The sequence below is a fragment of the Drosophila erecta genome, unplaced genomic scaffold, assembly GCF_003286155.1.
Source record: "Drosophila erecta strain 14021-0224.00,06,07 unplaced genomic scaffold, DereRS2 tig00000126-arrow-pilon, whole genome shotgun sequence".
NCBI classification, from domain to species: Eukaryota; Metazoa; Arthropoda; class Insecta; order Diptera; family Drosophilidae; genus Drosophila; species Drosophila erecta.
Window position 1 is genome coordinate 8442967 of NW_020825209.1, and position 20733 is coordinate 8463699.

Below are 20733 nucleotides of genomic sequence, written 5' to 3' on the forward strand. Positions count from 1 at the left end.
TTTTTGCGATAAGCTCCCGCCATTGCTAAACCCTTCATTAAAATGATTGATAGTGTTTTTATTTTAAAGTACATACCTTCGCTTTATTATGACTACAAAATATCAATTTATACAAATTAAAGAACATATACAAATTCTTTATATATACAGTGCCCTCCCTTAAGAGTGAACACTCGAATATGTGAACTTTTAGTAAAAGTGAACGATTATTTTATAAAACTTTAGAAACTTTCTTTTAACTTAGTAAAAAAAAATCAAATGTTGTGTTTTCGAAAACATGGTGTTTTTAAAAATATGTTAAATTTTATATTTCTGTGATTCGTTATAGTGAACAAATTCGATTCAGTGCACACCCTTGGTTCTTAATAGTCCACTGTTTCGAGTGAGCACTGTACATACACTAAGGCTGGCACGAACACGACACTAATTTAAGTTTGTTTCGGTTTTGTTTCTGATTTCTGAACACACGTTATATATATACATATGTATAACATTGAGACCCGTTCCAGCCTTAGTTTTTACATATATCACTGGGCACATAATTCAGTAGCTCCCAATGCGCTGAGTGGCCGGGAGAGCGAAATCACTTATTGTTCTTAGCTGCAGTCAATGACAAAAACTCCACCTTTCGAGCCAAGTACTCATTATAGCGAAGAAATGCATAGCTATATGGGACGAAAGAAATTGCTGGTATTATTAGTATCGGTTGGTAAAGGTGTTAATTGGGGGAGAACAGGAAATGCAGGGTGCACTATAATAAGTCCATAAGAATGGTCCATAATAAAGCTGATACATATATTGTATATACATATGTATAAAGTATATATATTTACAATATATTGCATTCCCAATTTCAAGTTATAGTATATATAATATGCAATACGCACCCTACGTAGTCGAAATCGATAGTGGAATGCTCGGCTTGCAACAGGGACCACACCGTCCAAAAGATATGCGATGCCAGCGCAAACTGATTAACCTGGACATAGAGCAGTTCGACTTCGTCGTTCTGAATGTGGCTGCGCTGAAGGTACTCCTCAAGATAGACCCTCAGCCACTGGAGCTGGAACTCGCGCTTCGGGTAGCGGGAGTAGTCGACCTCATCCACGCCGCACATCTCCGCAAAGTGGTTGCCAATGTCGAAGGCCTGGAAATTGTAATCGGCATACTCGTAGTCGATGAAGTTCACCGTATTCAGGCTCTGCGTGTAGATCACATTTCCCAGCAGAAGGTCGTTGTGGGAGAAGACAATCGGACTGTCCAGAGCCTCGAGGTATTCATACAGCTTGTTGAACTCCTCGCGCAGGCGGCCGATAGGTAGAAACGTTTCTTTCACTCTGCAATCACAGTGGTAAGCCGGGCAATGAAACAATGAGCGAATGAATAAAGAGTCGAAGGATCAAATGTCATACCTTTTGTGTTTTTCAGCATCACTAAAACGTTCAGGTACTAAATCAAGAAAGCTCTGCGTCTTCTTCCAAATCATCGGCATCGGCTTGGTCGCCGAACTATCCCCGTGCTTTCTCACCTTGCGATGCATCTCGGCCATGCGACGGGCGACCAAGGGCCAAATCTCTGGACAGAGCACACTGTCCGTATTCAGGGTGGTTCCAGGTACGTATTCGTAGACGAGACCGTTCTTGAACGTGGCATACAGCGATGGCGCTAGCCCATACCTATGCAGTAGAAGAAAGTTTTGCGTCTCCGCCTTGCGATCTATCAGTAGGTCCGTTTTGTTTCCGTATATCCTGACCAGCACTACGTTATCGGAGTACTGTACAGGTGAGCCGTCGTCCACTGCCCGATCGTCTGTGTACTCATCATCGTCCTTCTCGATGATGACTGGATCCTCGGACTGAACCGGCGACAGACCCTGGGTCTTGATAGGTAGATACGATCCGCCGTTCTCATCGCTCAATTTGGAGATCTCCTTATGAAAACATCCGACCAGTTTGTTTGTGATGCCATCGGTAAAACTCTAAAATAAGCAACAGAACAACACTATTAAATCGTGTACATACGCATCTGGATCAAGTGAATGGGTTAGAATTAATTACTAGTCAGTGGAAGCTACGTGATTTGTGTGCTTTAATTATGTACGTGAAGTTATTGCATCACCTAATACCAATTGCTACATGGAAGTGTTCATTAGTAGCATTGAATGGAACGGTTTCGGGAATTCGCTCCTTAAGCCGCAGCTCAAGAGCTTCAGGAAAGGGCTTAAGGCACCTTCCTTATCGACTCCACATGCTTCTTATGTACGTATATAGAAGGGAGGAGCACATGGGTGATAAACTTTGTGACACCAGCTATTTGCGTGCTAAGCGCTAGAGAAAGACCACCTTCGTCTTGAAATATACACATATGGTGCTTTTTATAGTGAAAACACAGAAACAGATAAGATAATGGAATGCTAAACAATTTAAATTCATTATATTCAAAGGGAGAAGCCCACAATGTGTAGGCGAAGGAAATAGTAATTAGTTCATTTCAATCACTTCCATTTAAGAACACTATTGGTTTTAGTCATTTTTTGGAAAAGTTTATTGAACAAGTAATCAATATTTTTCTCTTATTTTCGTTTACTCAGTGCTTAATGCACTTAAGATTAAAGTAGTACTGTATAAACACGTGTGTTTCAGATCGCTGCGATATTGTAAACTTTCCACGTAGTATATGGACATTAATTACATACGTTGTCAATAAGCTTTACAGGTCTAGTAGCTATTAAAGTGTCAATAATTTTATATATACATTTGACAGTTGTGAGGCATAAATACACGCGGGACTTAAGTGGAACTCAAACGTTTTGTTTACTGCTGAGACACTGTGCCTATGACGCCATAGTCCATGAATCAACGCAGTTTTCCTCTTGTGACCAAGTATTTATAATGTAGTTTTTATTGTATATATTAATGACGATATGGAAATCGCCTGACTGGCGCCAAAGCTTTGCGACTCCACAAGGATGCTTCCCCTACTTGAATACTTTTCACTCGACAAAAAGCGGCTACTAAAGTATCTATAGCTTGAAAACGGGCATGACATGATTTAGACTATGTACCATGTACTATGCACTAGTCACTGATCAACGGATGAACCACGTTTTATAGCCCACCAGCGATTTGGCTAGTCTCAGCACTTGGCAATCCGACTGGAATTACTGCCATAAAGCTGATAAGTAAGTTACGGACAAGCTGTGTACACCAATTAGACGTCATGCTTATGGTACGGCGTATACAGATAGCGAGGTCAAGTAGTACAAGTGGGTTCCGATAAGGCAAGAATGCCCCATTTCGAAACCGGAGTGATTAAAGCAGCCTCAGGCATTTGTACATCATACTCCTCTAACTCGACTGCGTACCATAATCAAATCGGGGCAAATAAAATCAAGCCCCTAAAAAACGACTGAAAAACTAACTAGTACTTGTTTTCGTACTGCACGGCTATCGGTTTTTTGGATCATCCGTACATTACGGACTGACGGAGGGACGGACGGTAATGGTTATCTGTAAAAACACTCGAGTCAATGCACCTGTTTTCGACACCTTCTATGACAGCTTATAAAGTATTGTAGTATTGTAGGGAACGTGCGATTTCATTAGTACCAGCGACTAATTGGCACGAAGGCCTATTTCTGGGCTCACACCTTCTACCCGGCTCCGTTTTGTAGGGAAAACTTATTATTTTTCCCCGGAGTCGAGGGCGAGATTAGCAAACTGGTTTCTACTGCGACTCGAGTTCTGAAGTCTCAGTAGTTCACTTGGAGACTCAGAAGCTCTCGCTGTCCTAACACACCAACACCAGCGTAATAAATAATGTTAATTTCGAATAACAATCCTATGGGTCTCCCCCCATTGATATAACAACGACTATTTACAATTATCAAGGCGGCAGCGAGTACGTTGTTCTGTATATATATTATATAATTACTAATGGGAGTTTGGTGGTTGTGCAATAACCCTGTTTCAAACAATGTTAGCAACTAATACGACTATATATCTATATATTTGTATATATCCCACGTTCCGCACACCAGTTAGTGATCGTAATAAATGATAAGGAAACATACAGCGTCGTCATCACCATCGTATTTTGGTCCGGATAACGATCTTCGATCTGCGAACTACCCTGATCTAATGGAGAATGTAGAGAATATGACATTGATGGTTTCGTTTTTGCATTGTATAGTGTTTTGCATTGAATGTGATTTGATTTGTTTGGGATTATGATATTGTTGGGGGTAAGGTTATTTTGAAGGTTGATGAGGTTTACGTTACCTTAAACTCGACGTGGCTGAGGTCCCAGGTCGGTCGAATAACCTTCAACAGTTCCTTGGCCCCTTGAATCACGTCGGCCTCCTCAACAAATATGGGGACAAAGGGTACAATCGCCTCTTTTCTGGATTTATCCTCCTGTTTGGCTCGAATATCACGCGTATTATGTTCGTCCTCGTTTTCGTTTTCGTTTTTGTTTTCGCTCTCGCTTGGCTTTGGATACGAATTGGAATTCGAATGTGAATTCAATTGGTTCTGGACCTGGTTCGATTGCGATAGCGTTTGCTGGTTGACCGTCTGACGAACTAAGGATAAAGAATCTTTCATCACTTTGGGGTTGCCGCCACTTGTTGAAATCTGTCCTGTGTAACTGTTGCTCTTGGTTTCTGTGCCCATTCTATTGTATTATATATGTGAAATACGAAAGTGTCAGGTCGGGTCATACACATAGAACGACAATAACAACAGCATGTAAAATGAGTAGGTAGCGTTAGTTAAAAGCTAATCATCCGAATGCAAAACCAACCGAGAACCCAACCAAACCAGCAGAATATCCCCCAAAGACCGACAGTCAAATGAGCCACAAAACCCTCGACCAGTAAGTCGATATAATATACTACGCCCATGTCCTCTCACTCATGCGCACCGAAACCAGAGTTTTGGATGGAGAAGACCGCACCCAGTTAGTAGGATCTGCGTATCATGTGGGAAATACCGCAAATACCTCCACTTCATTCAAGTGAAACTTGCATTCTTTTGGGTGGAATCAAATTTGTAAAGCTAACATTAAAATTAATCTCAATAAACAACCGAATGGTCTGATTACCATTTTAAGGTTTATAAACAAAAGCTTTTGGGGATTAGATGACTATTTCTTAAATCATGATATGGATAATTTTAAAAATGATTACAAATATTTTTATTCCAAATATGCAAAGAAAATCTTATCACAATTGTATATACGATATAGAAGATTATACCAAAGTTAAGCAAAAACCTTATCTCTTAAGCAAAAAATAATCTACATAATGATCACACTTTTAGAGCGCCAAATGTGCAATTAACAATTATACGAGAAAATGTCCGCTAATTTGACAAGCAAATAATATATAGATATATTCCATAAAAAAATTGTTACGGAAAATAAACCTCGAAATTGTGATAGTCAATTCGTTAACTGGTTTTGGCTTGATACAGGAAGTTCCTAATTCCAGTAATTGATAAACATGCCCTCATTAAACACCATTATTCGCAATATAGATACACTTTAATCATTATGCAATGAAAGATGCGTTTGGCAAACTAATAACTTGTTAATAGTTAATAATAATACATAATGCAGTTCTAATTACAAATCCATGCAAGTGTATGATGTATGTATGTACATATGTATGATAGACGGTTTTTGATTACCATTCTTTTTTGACCTTATCGTTGACATTATCTACTGACTAGATCCATCATCTTGTCTTCATTTTCAACTATATCAGGAAAAGCTGATTTAAAAGTAAATGTTGTGTCCATTTGTGATAAAGAACTACGATGGTATAGGCCTTAAGAAAACATCTCGATGTATTACGATAGAATCAAGGTGGTAATACTGACACCGCGAGCAACTATTTACGCTAGATGTACTATTATTCTACCCCGCGCTGTAAATGTATTCGAATTCGGCACAGCCGGGCGGAAAGTACACGTAGCCGTGTGTACTCAAAATACACGAAGGTGCGTAAGGCGATGACTATAAATCGGAGAAGGTAACGAGACAACATACAAATATATGCATGGGATAAGGAAAGGGGGTCGAAATAAGTTAATAAGATCGCAGTGCTAAGCCAATGTCTTAAAATACAGGGGCGAAACGAAGGGGTGGCCAAGTTATTTATTTGGTCAAAGACATTTTGGAATCGGAATTCAATTATACCTAATTTGTTTACAATCGGAAGTCTTTGGGGGTGAAACCCCGAAATGACCCCCCTGACTCCGCTCCTGGAGCCAAGGAATGCACCAACACTCGCGCACAAATAATTAGGGCGTAAAATGCTAATCTTGTGAATATGTGAATGTACATAAATGTGTACATCCTCCATGCAAATCATGTGTTGAGCAATGCAAGTGTACATTATGTACATGCAAACGTATGTAAGATCGGAAATCAGGTGAAAAACCTGGGCGCAACAAGACAGGTGGGCGGGGGTACGTTAGCACGCGACATTTGCTTTAATATTAACATGTTTTCTGTTTCGCACTTTCTTTATTCTTTCATCTTTATTTTGGTTTTTTAGCCAGGCCAATAGTTTACGCATACAGTGGCAATGCATATATGTACATACAAGGGTACAACTGCATGTGTGTGCATAGTAGGTGGGATTAGGGCCCATCTGCACGGGCAAAGTTTCCGTTAGGACCTTTATATCCCTTAATACTTTTCGAATTCTGTAAACTAAAGTGTTATTTATGAGACTAAAATATAAATAAGCCAATATACACTATAATATACTTTTCCGATTACTTTATAGACCTCTTTTGAGTCTCAAAAGCGGAGATTCCAATCGGAATTTAGGTCGTGCAAAGGGGTCTTAAGCGCGTTCTGGGTTAAGAACCCCCCGCTCACGACCCCTCATCACGACGACCCCTCCCACAAACGGAGCATCCTTTTTCTGAACCCGGTGCGATATTTGTTGGTTGATTTAAAGGATTCCCATACCGATTTCGATTCCGATTCGGTGGTTCTGAATTCAGATAGTGATTCGATTTGATTTGATTCGTGTTTCGCATGCAATTTCAGTTTTGAAAACGACAAACAAGGTAAAATAATAATAAAATGTGTACCAATATGTCAAGCGTCAACGAATGCGAACGCACACTGAGGTGAATTGTTAGTTGTCTACACACGTTACCTTCGGGTATTGATTGTTTTTTAAAAGAAAACACAAAAAAAAAGCCGCGAAAATCACACAACCAGATTATTGATTTTGGCCCCCGCTGAAATTGGCGCACACAACACACAAATTTGATTGGGGAACGAACAGCGGGCGATGTAAACGATTCGGTTCCGACTTGGAATATATAGCTGCCGAACTATCGATGGAACAATCGGATCCGTCAACCGGTCGCTTCGTTCGCCGGGAATACCAAAACGCCTCGGTAAAGTGGCGCGCGAATGAGGGGTTTTGCGATTAGCCCGCAACTGGTCACACTGCACTGGCCGGCAAAAAGCTTTTCATGAAATTATCGCGTTTTAAGCGTTTTCCAATTATGAATAGATTTACTGGGGACTCTGAAGTAGCCGACTAGTTCATTTTTGATGGGAAAGCACAGAATTTCCCCTTTGCAGACAACTTTTCGGCAAGAACAGTGCTGCCAGACTATCGGACCGGCACTTTATTGGATTGCTTTTATCACAAATTTCCTTAGTTTGTCAACCTTGCAAAATATTTCAGGGCGTTCTATATAAACATTCTTTTTATATAGGTTTTCTCACAAAATTGCCTAAAGTCTGGTTCATATGGCGTTGCCAGACTGTCATTGCGTTTTTCAAAAGCCATTCACTAGAGCCCGCCACTTTTTTAAGTTGTAATTGAGTCCAAAGGGTTAATTTTTTTTGTTTTACATGTTTCTTAAGCAAATTCAGTACCATGTTTTTCTACTTTTATATACCCCACCTGCATAAATTTATACTTGTCAATTAATAAACTTGTTAAATGTATGATGTTTCGAAAACAAGACTGCAAAATATTACTCAAGCCCAGCAAAATCATACTAGTACACTGCATTTGTTTTGCAGAAAATTTGAATCTTTTCATGGTTTCTTAACACTATAACTTTTAACTTGCCCACAAGCCTTTCCTGAACAATCTTTAGCCCCAGATGCAAGGACAAAGTTCAAATACCCAACAGGAGCTCCGTATTAGGTATAATGACGCATGTATTTTATACAAATCAAATAGTTTCATACCGTTATACAGGGTTCCGAAGAATAGAAAGTGTTAATTAAAAAAAGTTTGAATTCGGTTCACCGAATCAAATTTGAAGCGTTTTCCAAGTCATATCAGGTCTGCAACAATGAGCAGACACAATGTGGGCGGCGATACCGTATGGTGTCGCCGGATACATTTGGAAAACAATTCAATACCAAGGCCTTCCATCGAAGAAGTATCCCAGCTGCTGGATGTTACTTCTTCTGTTTCTTCTTCTCGAGCTCCTCCTCCTTCTCCTTCTCGATGATTTTAACGTAATCAGCGATGACTTTGGTGTCCAGCATTTTCAGTGGCTTGCCGTTCTCCATGATGGCCAGCTCCAGATTGTTTTGGCCCGACTGCGCCACCTCGAGCAGGGCACGGATGGCCAGTTTGACTGCTCCGTGCTCGGTGGCCACATCCTCCTCGCGGTAGGCCTTCTCGAAGAACTCTCGCACAACCTTCGCCGACCGCCCGGTGGCGTTAGCCTTATACTCGTAGAAAATGCCCGACGGTTCGGTCTGGAACAGATGCGCAGAGCCATCGGCATCAAAGCCGCCAATAAGGCAGGATATACCGAAGGGACGGCGGCCATTGCTCTGCGTGTATTTTTGCTTCAGCTGGGCAATATATCTAAAATCAAAGGCGAAAAACCATATAAAAACCAATTTAGCGCGCAACTATTTCTTCTCACCTGGTTATGTACTCTAGGGTTACGGGATCCTCGACATTGAGTCGATGGCTCTGGCACTCCACCTGGGCACGATTTATCAGGATGCGAGCGTCGGCCGTGAGACCGGCAAAGGCCATCACAACGTGGTGGTCGAGCATACAAATCTTGCGCACCGTCCGATCCTCCTGCAGTTTGGCCACCGACTTCTTCTCCACGCCAAGAACCACGCAGTTGGCGCCGCGAACTCCGACCTGCGAGCCAAAGAGTGAAAAAGTCCATGTTTGTTTCGGTTTCGCGGCACTGCGACTACGACTGCATTGTACTTACCGCTGTGGATCCCTTGCGGACGGCCTCCTGGGCGTACTCCACCTGCAGGAGGTGACCGTCGGGCGAGAATATGGTTACAGCTCGATCGTAGCGTGAGGACATCTTGTTGGTTTATTTAATAGCTATGGTACTTGCAATGTATAAACTATAAGTTTCCCTTCTCGAATTCGCCAGGCAATGATGATGCTTTTTTGAGGAAATGCCGCAGTGTGACCGCGCGGGGCATTATAAAAATGACCAAAATAATACCGATTCATGGTGAAAGACATGTCGTGACTATCGTTTGGTAACAATTTAGAAGTTTACATTTCAATCTTGCTACTTGTTAACAAGGGTGTAGGAAAATAGGTATAACTTTGCCTGTTATCCTACTAAACTAAGTTGTTTTTATATTATAAGTTATTATTGTTCTCTTATATGCCAAATATAGTTAAATTGTGATTTAATAATTGTAGCCAACAAATATCACGTTGAATGCACAAAATGCACTCGCTCTCCCGGCCCTAGCAATCGGTGTTCATCGATAGTTTGCTGTAGCCCTCGTCGTCGCTGTAATTACAATGTGATGTGCATTTGTTTTCGTCAATCAGAATCGCCCGATTAAACAGTTAGACTATATGTTTTCAAACAATGCGATCGCGGTGATATCGGCTCGTAAAGGTTTTACACACCGTGTTATTTTGTTTCAGTGCGTTTTGTTGTTCGTTTCGTAAATAAGTGGAATTTTGACTAAAAAAGACGGGAGGCCAGACAGCTGATCACAGACTTTGGCTCACACCTGCTACAAAAAGATAATAATTATTCAAAAACCTGGCATTCGGGGCGAATTTAGCAGCTGCCAGCGTATTTATATAACAACAATTTGATTGATTATGGCGCTGCCCAGAAAACTGATATCGAAGATCTGTAAGTAAACCGAATGTTCGAAAGTACCGTTGTATATTCCCACACACGCACGTACAAATAAGACTGCGTGTGCATGTGTGTGCGTGTTGGAATACTATCATAAATTCTAGTGTTGCATGCAACTTCTGCAACTATTAAAACATTACCACGCTTTTCTATAAACAACGCTAAATCCAATCGGAAAATCCTTATATGCACATATCTTTGTATGTAAATATATACATAAAGTGCAGCTGCAGGCGACTGGTTCGTTTTAAAGTAATATAATATCGCTTTACAACGCTATATCAATATCAATTAAAGGCTTTTTACGGCTTCTCCATACTCCATAATATTTCTATTTTTTATAACTCTTCAAAATGAACATAAAAACAAAACTTAACATATTCAATCTTAAGAACTGTAACAGTTCAGAAACGTTCGATACATATTTACATACATATGTAAGTACATACATACATATGAATGTACTCAGATTGGTCTTATCAATTTTGTTTGTTTTTCAAATTACTTTTAATCTGTGTCATTTATAAATGTGGATAACGTATAATGTATTTAGAATATACTGACACAGTTTTCTGTATAAATGTTGTAAAAACAATCATCTTTAAATTATATTTACTTACATTTAGATTAAATTTTGTTATATATAAAAGAACGTGCGTTTTTCTTTCGATTTGGAAATATTCTGAAGTATCATATCATATGAATCATATCATGAAAACTTGGCAAAAAACACTAACCAATTCTCATTCCTTGCAGACGATATAAAGGCACACGATAGCAGGGTCACGAGCCTTGATCTTGGCGAAACTGGACGAGTGCTGGTCACCGGAGGAGAGGATCGCAATGTGAACCTTTGGGCAATTGGCCAGAATGAGTGTTTTATGGTGAGTTTAACCTGACTACTTCCTACGTATTAATCTGTGACCCTTACCTTTCCAGTCTCTGACGGGTCACAATCGCTCCATCGATTGCGTTCGTTTTGCTTATAAGGATAACTTTGTCTACTCCGCCGACGACATCGGTATAATCCGAAGATGGGATCTGAATTCACAGAAAATCTACTCCACGTTAAATGGCCACATGAAGAGTGTTCGCACTCTGGACTTTAACCCATCCGGAGAATATGTGGTGTCCGGAAGCAATGATACCACCGTCAGGTGAGCCAAGACTCGATATAAATAATGCGAGTCACCCATGAGTCAACCTCTAGTTTCCTTATTAACTGCAGACTGAAAGTGTATCTCTCGTAGATTGAAAAGAGATGGCGATATTCTCTTTCCCTCTTTAAGCTGTGCTTAATCCTACAGAGAGAAACGAAAGATCTTAGGGTGGTTGCCGTATTTATTTATATATATCGGAATAATGCACAGATCTATCAGTAGTCTTTTCTCCTGACAGATCTCACTTGATCTATATGTGTACATGATATGACTCACTACAATGCACAAAAACAGACAGACTGAGAAAGATAATATCCCATAGTGAGGTTTAGATTCAGTTTATTTTCTTTATGGGGTCTTAGTTATCTTATCTCTTCAGATCTATTTTCTCCATGGTCTAAAACAACATTTCTTTGTCAGTTACTTGATGTTTTATTGGGAGTTCTATAAAAGTGTAAGAAAAAAATACTTCTACCACCATGGGTGCTTAAACAATTGCATATGTACAGGCATATTTGTTATACGTATGTATGTACAAAGTAAACGGACGCGAAACGAATTATAAAGTCAATGATGATCCTTCGCGACTAAGGCAGACTGTGTCTCTAAGTGATCAGCTTACAGCTTGGCCTGTGAGCTCTTCAGGTCGACGTAGGCGCCGGAAATGACCTCCTTGCCAGTCTCCACGACCACGGTGCGGAAGTTGATGCGTGTGCCCTGCTTCCACATGTCCACGCGCAAGCTCTGTCCCGGAATCACGGGTCCGGAGAAACGTACTTTGACAGCCTTGAACAGAGCCGGGTTGTTGTCCGCAAACTGAGCCAGCACGGCGCGCACCGAGAAGCCCATTGTGCAGAGTCCCTGGAGGATGGGTGTCTTGAAGCCAGCCATCAGGGCCATCTGGGGATCGATATGGAGGGGGTTCCTGTCGCCGGACAGGCGGTACAGCGCCGCCTGGTCCTCGCTCGTGACGTACTGGACGAATGCGTCTGGCTGGCGATTGGGAGCCGGCTGCAGCGGAACGACCCCGGCAATAGGCTCCTTCTTGCCGCCGAATTTGCCAGCGCCAACAACGAAAGTGCTGCTCTGGTTGCGCACCAACAGGCGGCCACTTTCGTCAAAAGAGTCGCAATTGGTGACGACCACGGCGCCGGATCCCTTGTCCATAACATCGAAGACCTTGCCACTGGTCAGCAAAGTGCCACTGGTGGGCAAATCGTCGACGATCTCGAGATACTGTTCGCCGTGCAGAATGTTGGTGAAGTCCACCTGGCTGTTGGGCAAAGCCTTGCTGACCAGCTTGTCGGTGGACATTTGCAGCATGAGACCGGGCATAACGAAGAATGATGGAATGGCGGCGAAGTCGGTATCGTTTTCGTATAGGAAGCGCATGTCTTTGTCGTTCTTGATGGATGCCCCAATGCCCAGGGCATAGGTGATCAGCGCATTGCTGTCGAACTCGAAGGTATCCTCCACGGCGTCGCCACCGCCTTCCTTGAGCTTCTCAAGCACTTCGAGCAGGGTGCCGGAGGCTTCTCCGATGGCGCCCAAGTGCTTGGCCCTGGACATATCGGTCACCTTCGACCACACATCCTTGACGTACTCAATGGTCACGGGGTCATCCAGCGAAGGACGCAGCACAGCGCCCTGACCGCGAACAATGTGAACCTTGGTGGCCCAGCCGGCGGCACTCTCGATATAGCTGCCTGTGGATCGGAGAAGAGAAGAAAGCGATTAATAGACCCTATACATTATACACAAATATATTTCTGATAGCCGGCAAAGTGTAAACCCTATCAGTATGAATTTCCCTAATCAGGCAGATTAAGCTAACCATTTGGATTGGACTACTGAACATATTATAGATGCCTTAGGAGTGGTTGACCAAAAATTGCATAATTTTGTGGTTATTAAAGGGTTAAGCTGATACAAATTTATAGACGATAACGAATATATGTGAAGTGAAGTGTTGCCACCAGAACCCAATTCTAAGATAATGCATCTCTCGCATAGCTTCGGATCCCACTTACCATTATCCTCGCAGGACTCGTGGCACAAATAAGCCACCACGGGAGCAATCAGCTTGGGCTTCAGCTCGTTGAAGAGGATGTCGGGCAGGATGCCCTCGGTCATACGACTGGCTGCTGTGGGCACGATGACGTTGCAGAGAACGTTATTGCGGGCTCCCTCGATGGCCACCGTGTTGGCCAATCCGACGAGACCCATTTTAGCGGCAGAGTAGTTGGCCTGTCCGAAATTGCCATAGATGCCCGAGTTGGACGAGGTCATGATGATGCGGCCATAGTTCTGCTTCTTCATGTACGGGAATGCCGCCTGGGTGCACTTAAAGCTGCCCTTCAGATGGACATCGTTCACCAGATTCCAGTCCTGTTCGCTGGTCTTGATCAGACTCTTGTCACGCAGAATGCCGGCATTGTTGACCAGTATATCAACGCGTCCGAAAGCATTGATGGCCGTCTCGATGACCTTTGCCCCATCGATCACCGAGTTGTAGTCGGCCACCGCCTCGCCGCCGGCCTTACGGATCTCCTCCACCACAATGTCGGCGGCCCGCTGCGAAGCTCCCTCGCCCGAGTGGGTGCCACCCAGGTCGTTGACCACCACCTTGGCGCCACGCTCCGCGAAGAGCAGTGCGTACTCGCGGCCCAAACCGGCGCCAGCTCCCGTCACCACCGCCACACGGCCGTCATAACGAAGTTTTCCATTGGATGAGGACATGGTCTGTCTGTTGGGCAATCGCAATCGCAATTTCTGGTTTCGTTGCACAAATCCGGTCTCTGCGGCACCGCTCTCGGCTGCAAAATACAAATGAATCTATGAAAGTAACCAGTTGGTTAATAATCAAAAATGGAACGAGAGCACTTTTCAATCGGCTTAATCTCAAGCGATAATGCTATCTCCCCTCGCATATGTGAGTGTAACTTTGGGCTCTTCGGCTGAAGAACGTTACCCTGGTGATATGGTCCAAGTCCAGGGGTTCATGGTTCAAAGCCAAGTGCTCTGGCTAGAACCACACACCGAAAGCCGAGATACAAGATACATTGCGGAGTGACGACAGCGCAGATACTGTGTGAATGAAGAGCCCACAGATGGCATTAGCCACGGTTCACTTACAATTCTCGAAGATTAAACCGTGTGATATGCACAGATTAACCCAGTATCAGTGGTACAAAGTGCATTACTATTTGCTGGCCAGATAATTTTGCAATCGTTCAATCGTCGCAGCCAACGATAATGCACTAAAATATACTTCCAATATGTGTACGCTAATGAGCACGTAAAGTAGTACTAAAAATACTGGAAAGAAGTGCATCGCAGACGCTAGCCGCGGTTCGGAACTCCGCTACGCTGTAGCAGTGCCTCCAACCGTTTCTCTGATTTTATAAGTTTCATTTAAATTTCTGCATTTACAATTCAATTTGTCTCTTTATATAACATAGAAATGCATGAAACAACAGCTCATTAAGATATTAATTATTTATTACATATTGGGCGAACAAATGATTGCAACCTTACATTGCAGCTTTATTAATTTAATGTTGTTTCCTTCCTTATAACATTGCAACTGATTTTCGCAGACTTTGGGACGTGCAGAACGAAAACAACTGCATTAAGGTGTGTCGGGGTCACATGTCCCACGTGAATTCCGTAAAGTTCTCCCCGGATGGACTTTGGATCGCCTCTGCTGGCCTGGAGGGTTCCATACTCATCTGGGACATACGGAAGAGCAAACAGATAATGGAGTTCATAGCCGATCCGCCGGTTACGGCCATCACATGTGTACAATTCCATCCGTTCGAGTTTCTGCTGGCCGCCGGTCGCGTCGATGGCACCGTGTCCATTTACGATCTGGAACACCAGCAGCTCGTCTCGCAGACCACGCACTTCTATGGCCAGGCCATCAGGTGCATAACCTTCAGGTGAGTCCTGTAAATTAGAATGCGCCATCGTGAATTAATGTATAAAACAAATGTGCATATTCTTGTAATTATGCCAAACAGTGCATAAATGCTTACAATCTGTATTTTCCATTTCATTTATTTCAGTGACAATGGCGAGTGCCTTTTTGTCGGCAGTTCTTCGGGTATTTCGGTAATTGGATGGGAACCAGATCGTGAGTTAGACCACATAAAAAGCACGTGGTCCTCCTTGGGCGATATGAAAGTGGTTAACAATAAGTTGGTAAGTAGAAACCCTTCGAAATTTCGTTCTCCTGATTTTCTAATCCGTTTCTTGGTCAGAACATTATAAATAATAGTCCAAATACCGTATACCGCGTTGAGCTTGTAAATAAATTCCTAATCGATTTGGATTCAAATTTAGAAATTTTAAAATTTTTCCATTTTTTGCAAATTTGTGCAAAAAACCAAGTAAATATAGAAAATTTTGGTAAAAGCCGTTTTTCTGATTTTTGAAGCAAAAATATTCAGTATTTTGATCATAACATTCGAAATAATGTTCAAAACAAGGAATATCATACCTCGTTGAGCTCGTTAGTTAAATACCAATCGATTTTGATTAAAGTTTGGAAATTCTAAATTTGTTCCATTTTTTGCAAATTTTAATGTATAAAATGCGAAAATATACCCAAAAATTACTTTTACAAAGTCCATCAAAAAGTTATATTGGTTGGTATTGATATTCACAGAAAAAAAACGCTTCGCCTTGCCAGAAATCGATCCTCCAGTAATCTAATCACATCCTTTTGCAGATCTGTGGCTGCCATGAGGTCGACACCGTTGCAATCAACACCATCAGCCTGGACCGTGTGATACCGTTCTATCAGCCGCCAAACTCTCTGCCCAGTTTTAAGCACAACTCGACGACCCGAAAGAGTTTCACACGTGGCAACCAGAAGTTCAGGCTGTCAGTGGGTGGCGCCAAGCCGGCCCAGGTGCAAGAGGAGCACGAGGACAACAAGAGTGGACTGTCCTCGCCCAACTATAGCTTGGAGGTTGTGAACGAGGCGGTGCTGGAGTCGGCGGAAACGTCTCCGATGTCCTCGTTGCCACCTGTCCACTTGGCCTCGATGGCAGGATCGTCGTCGGACCTGGCGCCGCATCATGTCGTATACGGCGGAGCAATCGAATCTTCCCTGAGGCAGGGTAAGTACTCCAGAGTGCCCGATAATATGGCCAGCTATGGTGGTAGTTACGGCGCCATCGATACCCGCCTGATGTCCTTGAACGAACCGAGTTCACTGCACAAGCCGGACATTTACAACATATATTCGCTGGACAAGAACGAGGAGGCGGATGTGCAGCAGTTGGAGTTTAATCTGAACGACAGCAATCCGCCGATACTCAACAACTATGATAACTACGAAATGGCCGAGGACTTTCCGGTCAATCAAAACCTGAACTACATTACCAATAACTATAAGCCAGTGCCCGTCACCTCCACGATCAACGCCTCGTCCAAGTCGATCAAGAAGACCACTACCACCACCCTGCACAAGAGGACAACGAGCAACATGGGCAGCGCAAAGCAGACGTCCACGGGCATCTTTGGTGGCAGCAAGCTCAGCCAGGTCTCCTCGGTTAGCTCCATGGAACTGCACAAGCTGGACGACAACATGCTATTGAAAAAGTCCTCCTCCACGAATGTCGTCAATAAGAACAAGCGGCCAATGGGCTCGGCCCAGAGCCAGTTTAGCAAGGAGAACAATCAACAGCAAAAAAATATCAACGTGGAAATCATCACCAAGCCACCGATGCGATCCCGCACCACCCTGGATATGCGTACGTCGCACCAGGCTAAAACTCAGGAAAAGCAAAATCATGTGGGTGTTTGCGCACTTCATTATTCAACTTACTCAACATATTATTCCAACAGCAGCCAATCAACAATCGCATCATAATGGATGACCACGACTTCGACATGCTCTCGAGATCACACGAGGCTGTGCTGCAAGAGCTGAGCAATCGCCAGTCCAGCCTGGATTTGCTGCGGCACGCAACAAGGTATTGAACGTTACTTTTAAGGAAAGTATCAATCGATATATGCGTTTGTAATCATGCAGGTCTCACGATGTGCTGGGCGCATTAAGGCAGGCAAAGAGTTGTGGCAAATCCATTTTCATAGATCTGCTCGGAGCCATACTGGAGAAACCGTAAGCAGTATATTTTAAATAATAAAGCGATAGCATTGGGAGCTAAATACCATTACAGGTCCTCGTGGAACTTGGACTTCTGCATGTTTGTGCTGCCAGAGATTTACGAACTGTTGCAAAGCCAACACAAGTTGTAAGTATGGATACTAATAAACGACAAGGCAGCCAAAGTAAACCCAATCTGAATCCTAGCCACTTTACGAGAGCCTGTGATACCCTGCGTATTATACTGTCGAACTTCTTGCCAACCATTCAGGAGAACCTCGATTCCTGGGCTGCCAATGGCCTGGGCGTCGATGTGACCCGCGAGGACCGACAGAGGAAGTGCGCCGAGTGCCAGCGCTGGTTGCTGCAAATCAAGAACCTGCCCGAGAGCATCCACTTTGGGTCCACGCTGTCACAATTGCAAAACATAATTATTTTCTAGGGACTCCGCATATCCAGCTGTTAATGCTCTTGAACGGTACAAAGATCGTCAACAAAAGAAAACCACCAGCTTCCCAAAACCTGATTACCAAATCCAGTGTCGTGGGGAGTGGCCTCATTTGTCGCTCTAAGCTGCCAAACTAAGGAATTTTAAACAATCGTTTCCGGAACAGCAGCTCCAACACGAGCTCTTCCGAACGCTGTTTATCCAACTCTAACATTAACCCTAGGACCTGCTTTTCATCATCATGTTGCGATGAAGTCAACCTGAAACTTGCGAACTGCGAAGTTACGTGTGGTTGCCTTCGTCACAAGCTTATTTCAGCCGACCATGATGATTGGAAAATGGGCCTTACTTATTTAATGATTTGTACTATTAATTTGTTATGAAAACTAATTTATATAATAATTATTTACCTACACCTAAGTCTTAAAAATTGGAAAATATATAAAAGAAAATACAAGTGGATTCCATTACCAATTTGCGATCAAATATTCGTTACGTAAGTACCTTTTCCAGAGTTTACAACTAATCTAAAAAAGTTCATGGCGATCTAAAGCACATATGTACATACATATGTACATATGTGTATGGTAAAGCTATGTTACATAGCTAGATTGTTAAAGCTGATTTATCTGTTTGACGAATTGCAACTAAACTTGTGTCTTCACATGTATGTATTTAGCACAAAGACTAGTATATTGGGAAAAGCTATATAGGGGTTGTTTACATTATTATGCTTATTTTTGTGCAAGCGGTGAAATCGGGGAATGTACCATTGCGGTTCACTGCTCCAATAGAATCACCAACAAAGCATCCAGAACAAACGGCTTTGAAGTTCAACTTACCATGTCGCCGAATCATTGTAGCGTTTAATGCCCAACCTTTCAATAGAGTTTTGCAGCGATTAGTGGAGCACTTCGACCTGGCACTCCGAGCGCATCGGCTGTACTTCTGCACGATGTCCGAGAATAGAGTCATCCAGATTTGGATGCGCTGTCTGATGCCGCTGCTGCTGGCCAACTGTATTGCGGCGAATCCCAGTTTCGAGGACCTTGGCCGCAGTCTGGATATGGAGCCGAAGGACAGCAGTCTGGTGGACACTATGGGCATGGACATGCTGGATTCCACGCAACCAAAGCAGATGAATTACCAGAAGCCGCCCTTGGGATACAAGGACTACGATTACTATGTGGGACCCCGACGAATGGCGGATCCCTATGCGGCCGATAATGACCTAAGTGCCTCCTCAGCCATTAAGATCCATGGCGAGGGGAATTTGGCCTCGCTGAACAGGCCCGTCAATGGAATCGCCCATAAGCCACTGCCCTGGTACGGCGACTACGCTGGCAAACTGCTGGCCAGTGCTCCCCCAATGTACCCATCCAGGTCCTACGATCCCTATATCCGCCGCTACGACAGGTTAGTTTGTGTTCCAGCTACTCAATTCCTTAATCGAGAGATTCCTTATTATTAAACGGTTTTGTCTTACAGATATGATGAGCAATACCATAGGAATTATCCGCAGTACCTCGAGGACATGTACATGCACCGCCAACGCTTCGACCCGTATGATAGCTATAGTCCCCGGATACCGCAGTACCCGGACCCTTACGTTATGTATCCCGACCGATACCCGGATGCACCACCATTGAGGGACTATCCGAAATTGCGCCGCGGATACATCGGTGAACCCATGGCGCCCATTGATTCCTACAGCAGCAGCAAGTTCGTTGTTTCGAAGCAGTCCGATCTGAATTTTCCGGTTCGTAACGAACGAATCGTATACTACGCCCACCTGCCGGAGATTGTACGAACACCATATGACAGCGGATCCCCAGAGGATCGGAACTCAGCTCCTTACAAGCTGAACAAGAAGAAGATCAAAAACATTCAGCGCCCTCTAGCGAATAATTCTACCACCTATTAAAGGACGTTGTAGAAGGGCATTTAGCATCTAAGAATTTTTTTTTATTCATTACTCGAATGCATTTGTATTTGTCACCCATGGAAATTAGCACCAAGTTCAGTGTTACACCACATAAATTAAAGCAAGAAAGATAAATATAGGCAAGTTCCTCGACTATCAGATACCCGTTACTCATTTAATGATAGCGCGTGTTAGAGATTTCATCACTTTATTGGGTACATCGAGCAAAAAATGTGTTACAAAAATATTTCAAAAGTGTGGGCGTGACAGGTCTGTTTGTTCGCGCTACAAAGGGTGTGTCGACATCAGAAAACAAAATCTTTATCCTTCATCTCAACCTTCTTGCCTTTATAGTTCCTGAGGCGTTCAACAATATCACTCGTCGATTAAACCTGATTAAGAATATACTTTACTGGGTCAGTATATGCTTTTGTTCAACAAGTAACGTGTATAAATGCTCTTTTTAAGGAAGGGTTATATTTTCAGCTAGCTTCATAATTAGTGTGATACCAAATATATTATGAACCAAAATAATTATTCAGCACATGTATTAAGTTTTGTAAAAAGCATTGCCAACCGATAACCGATGATAGTCAACCAATTAAATGGAAAACTGGTTCTGAATAACTCTATTTGCAAATGTTTTCATTTGGAGTACGCATCGACGCACTTTGTGGATAAGAACCCGAATAATTGGATAAGCAATTACTACATATATGTATGTATGTAAATGACATAAATTCTGTATAGGTGTTTTTAAAATTTGTTGAAAGTCCCATCCAAAATATATTCCCTGCGTAATTAAAGCAAATTACGTTAATTACAGAACATTTAAATTACAGTATTTTTATCGAAAAGTCTGAATCGATTTTGAATAGTCAAATCTCTTTTAATTGATGCTGTTTAAGTGGAACGGTTGAACATATAATGGACCC

The 20733-nt window shown here is 42.8% G+C and overlaps 5 protein-coding genes across 7 annotated transcripts; 2 read left to right on the forward strand and 3 right to left on the reverse strand.

Annotated features, from left to right (window-relative positions):
• Positions 1-55: 55 nt before the first annotated feature.
• On the reverse strand, positions 56-7410 carry LOC6550506 (ethanolamine kinase). Of its 3 annotated transcripts, none has more exons than XM_015155230.2 (5): positions 7110-7410; positions 4281-4674; positions 1413-1978; positions 888-1337; positions 56-665 (listed from the first exon to the last, which is right to left on the reverse strand). In XM_015155230.2, the coding sequence occupies exons 2-5, from the start codon at positions 4671-4673 to the stop codon at positions 584-586; spliced, it is 1491 nt and encodes a 496-aa protein (XP_015010716.1). In that variant the 5' UTR covers position 4674; positions 7110-7410; the 3' UTR covers positions 56-583. The 3 variants fall into 3 exon arrangements, with proteins under 3 accessions (XP_015010716.1, XP_001977971.2, XP_026837733.1); XM_001977935.3 differs by having other exon boundaries at positions 7178-7409; XM_026981932.1 differs by lacking the exon at positions 7110-7410 and adding an exon at positions 5691-7102.
• Positions 7411-8187: 777 nt separating this feature from the next.
• Positions 8188-9482, reverse strand: LOC6550507 (proteasome subunit alpha type-7-1). Its single transcript, XM_001977936.3, has 3 exons — positions 9237-9482; positions 8931-9160; positions 8188-8869 (listed from the first exon to the last, which is right to left on the reverse strand). Exons 1-3 carry the CDS (start codon positions 9336-9338, stop codon positions 8452-8454), a joined length of 750 nt encoding a protein of 249 aa, XP_001977972.1. The 5' UTR covers positions 9339-9482; the 3' UTR covers positions 8188-8451.
• A 240-nt stretch (positions 9483-9722) lies between these two features.
• LOC6550508 (katanin p80 WD40 repeat-containing subunit B1) lies at positions 9723-18331 on the forward strand. Its single transcript, XM_001977937.3, has 10 exons — positions 9723-10142; positions 10905-11032; positions 11088-11305; positions 14908-15249; positions 15376-15511; positions 16041-17111; positions 17165-17292; positions 17352-17441; positions 17500-17574; positions 17634-18331. Exons 1-10 carry the CDS (start codon positions 10109-10111, stop codon positions 17866-17868), a joined length of 2457 nt encoding a protein of 818 aa, XP_001977973.1. The 5' UTR covers positions 9723-10108; the 3' UTR covers positions 17869-18331.
• On the reverse strand, positions 11721-14592 carry LOC6550509 (peroxisomal multifunctional enzyme type 2). The gene is made up of 3 exons (XM_001977938.3): positions 14444-14592; positions 13339-14124; positions 11721-13014 (listed from the first exon to the last, which is right to left on the reverse strand). The coding sequence occupies exons 2-3, from the start codon at positions 14045-14047 to the stop codon at positions 11927-11929; spliced, it is 1797 nt and encodes a 598-aa protein (XP_001977974.1). The 5' UTR covers positions 14048-14124; positions 14444-14592; the 3' UTR covers positions 11721-11926.
• Positions 18332-18760: 429 nt separating the features above from the next.
• On the forward strand, positions 18761-19957 carry LOC6550543. Its single transcript, XM_001977939.3, has 2 exons — positions 18761-19290; positions 19363-19957. Exons 1-2 carry the CDS (start codon positions 18830-18832, stop codon positions 19796-19798), a joined length of 897 nt encoding a protein of 298 aa, XP_001977975.1. The 5' UTR covers positions 18761-18829; the 3' UTR covers positions 19799-19957.
• Positions 19958-20733: the final 776 nt, after the last annotated feature.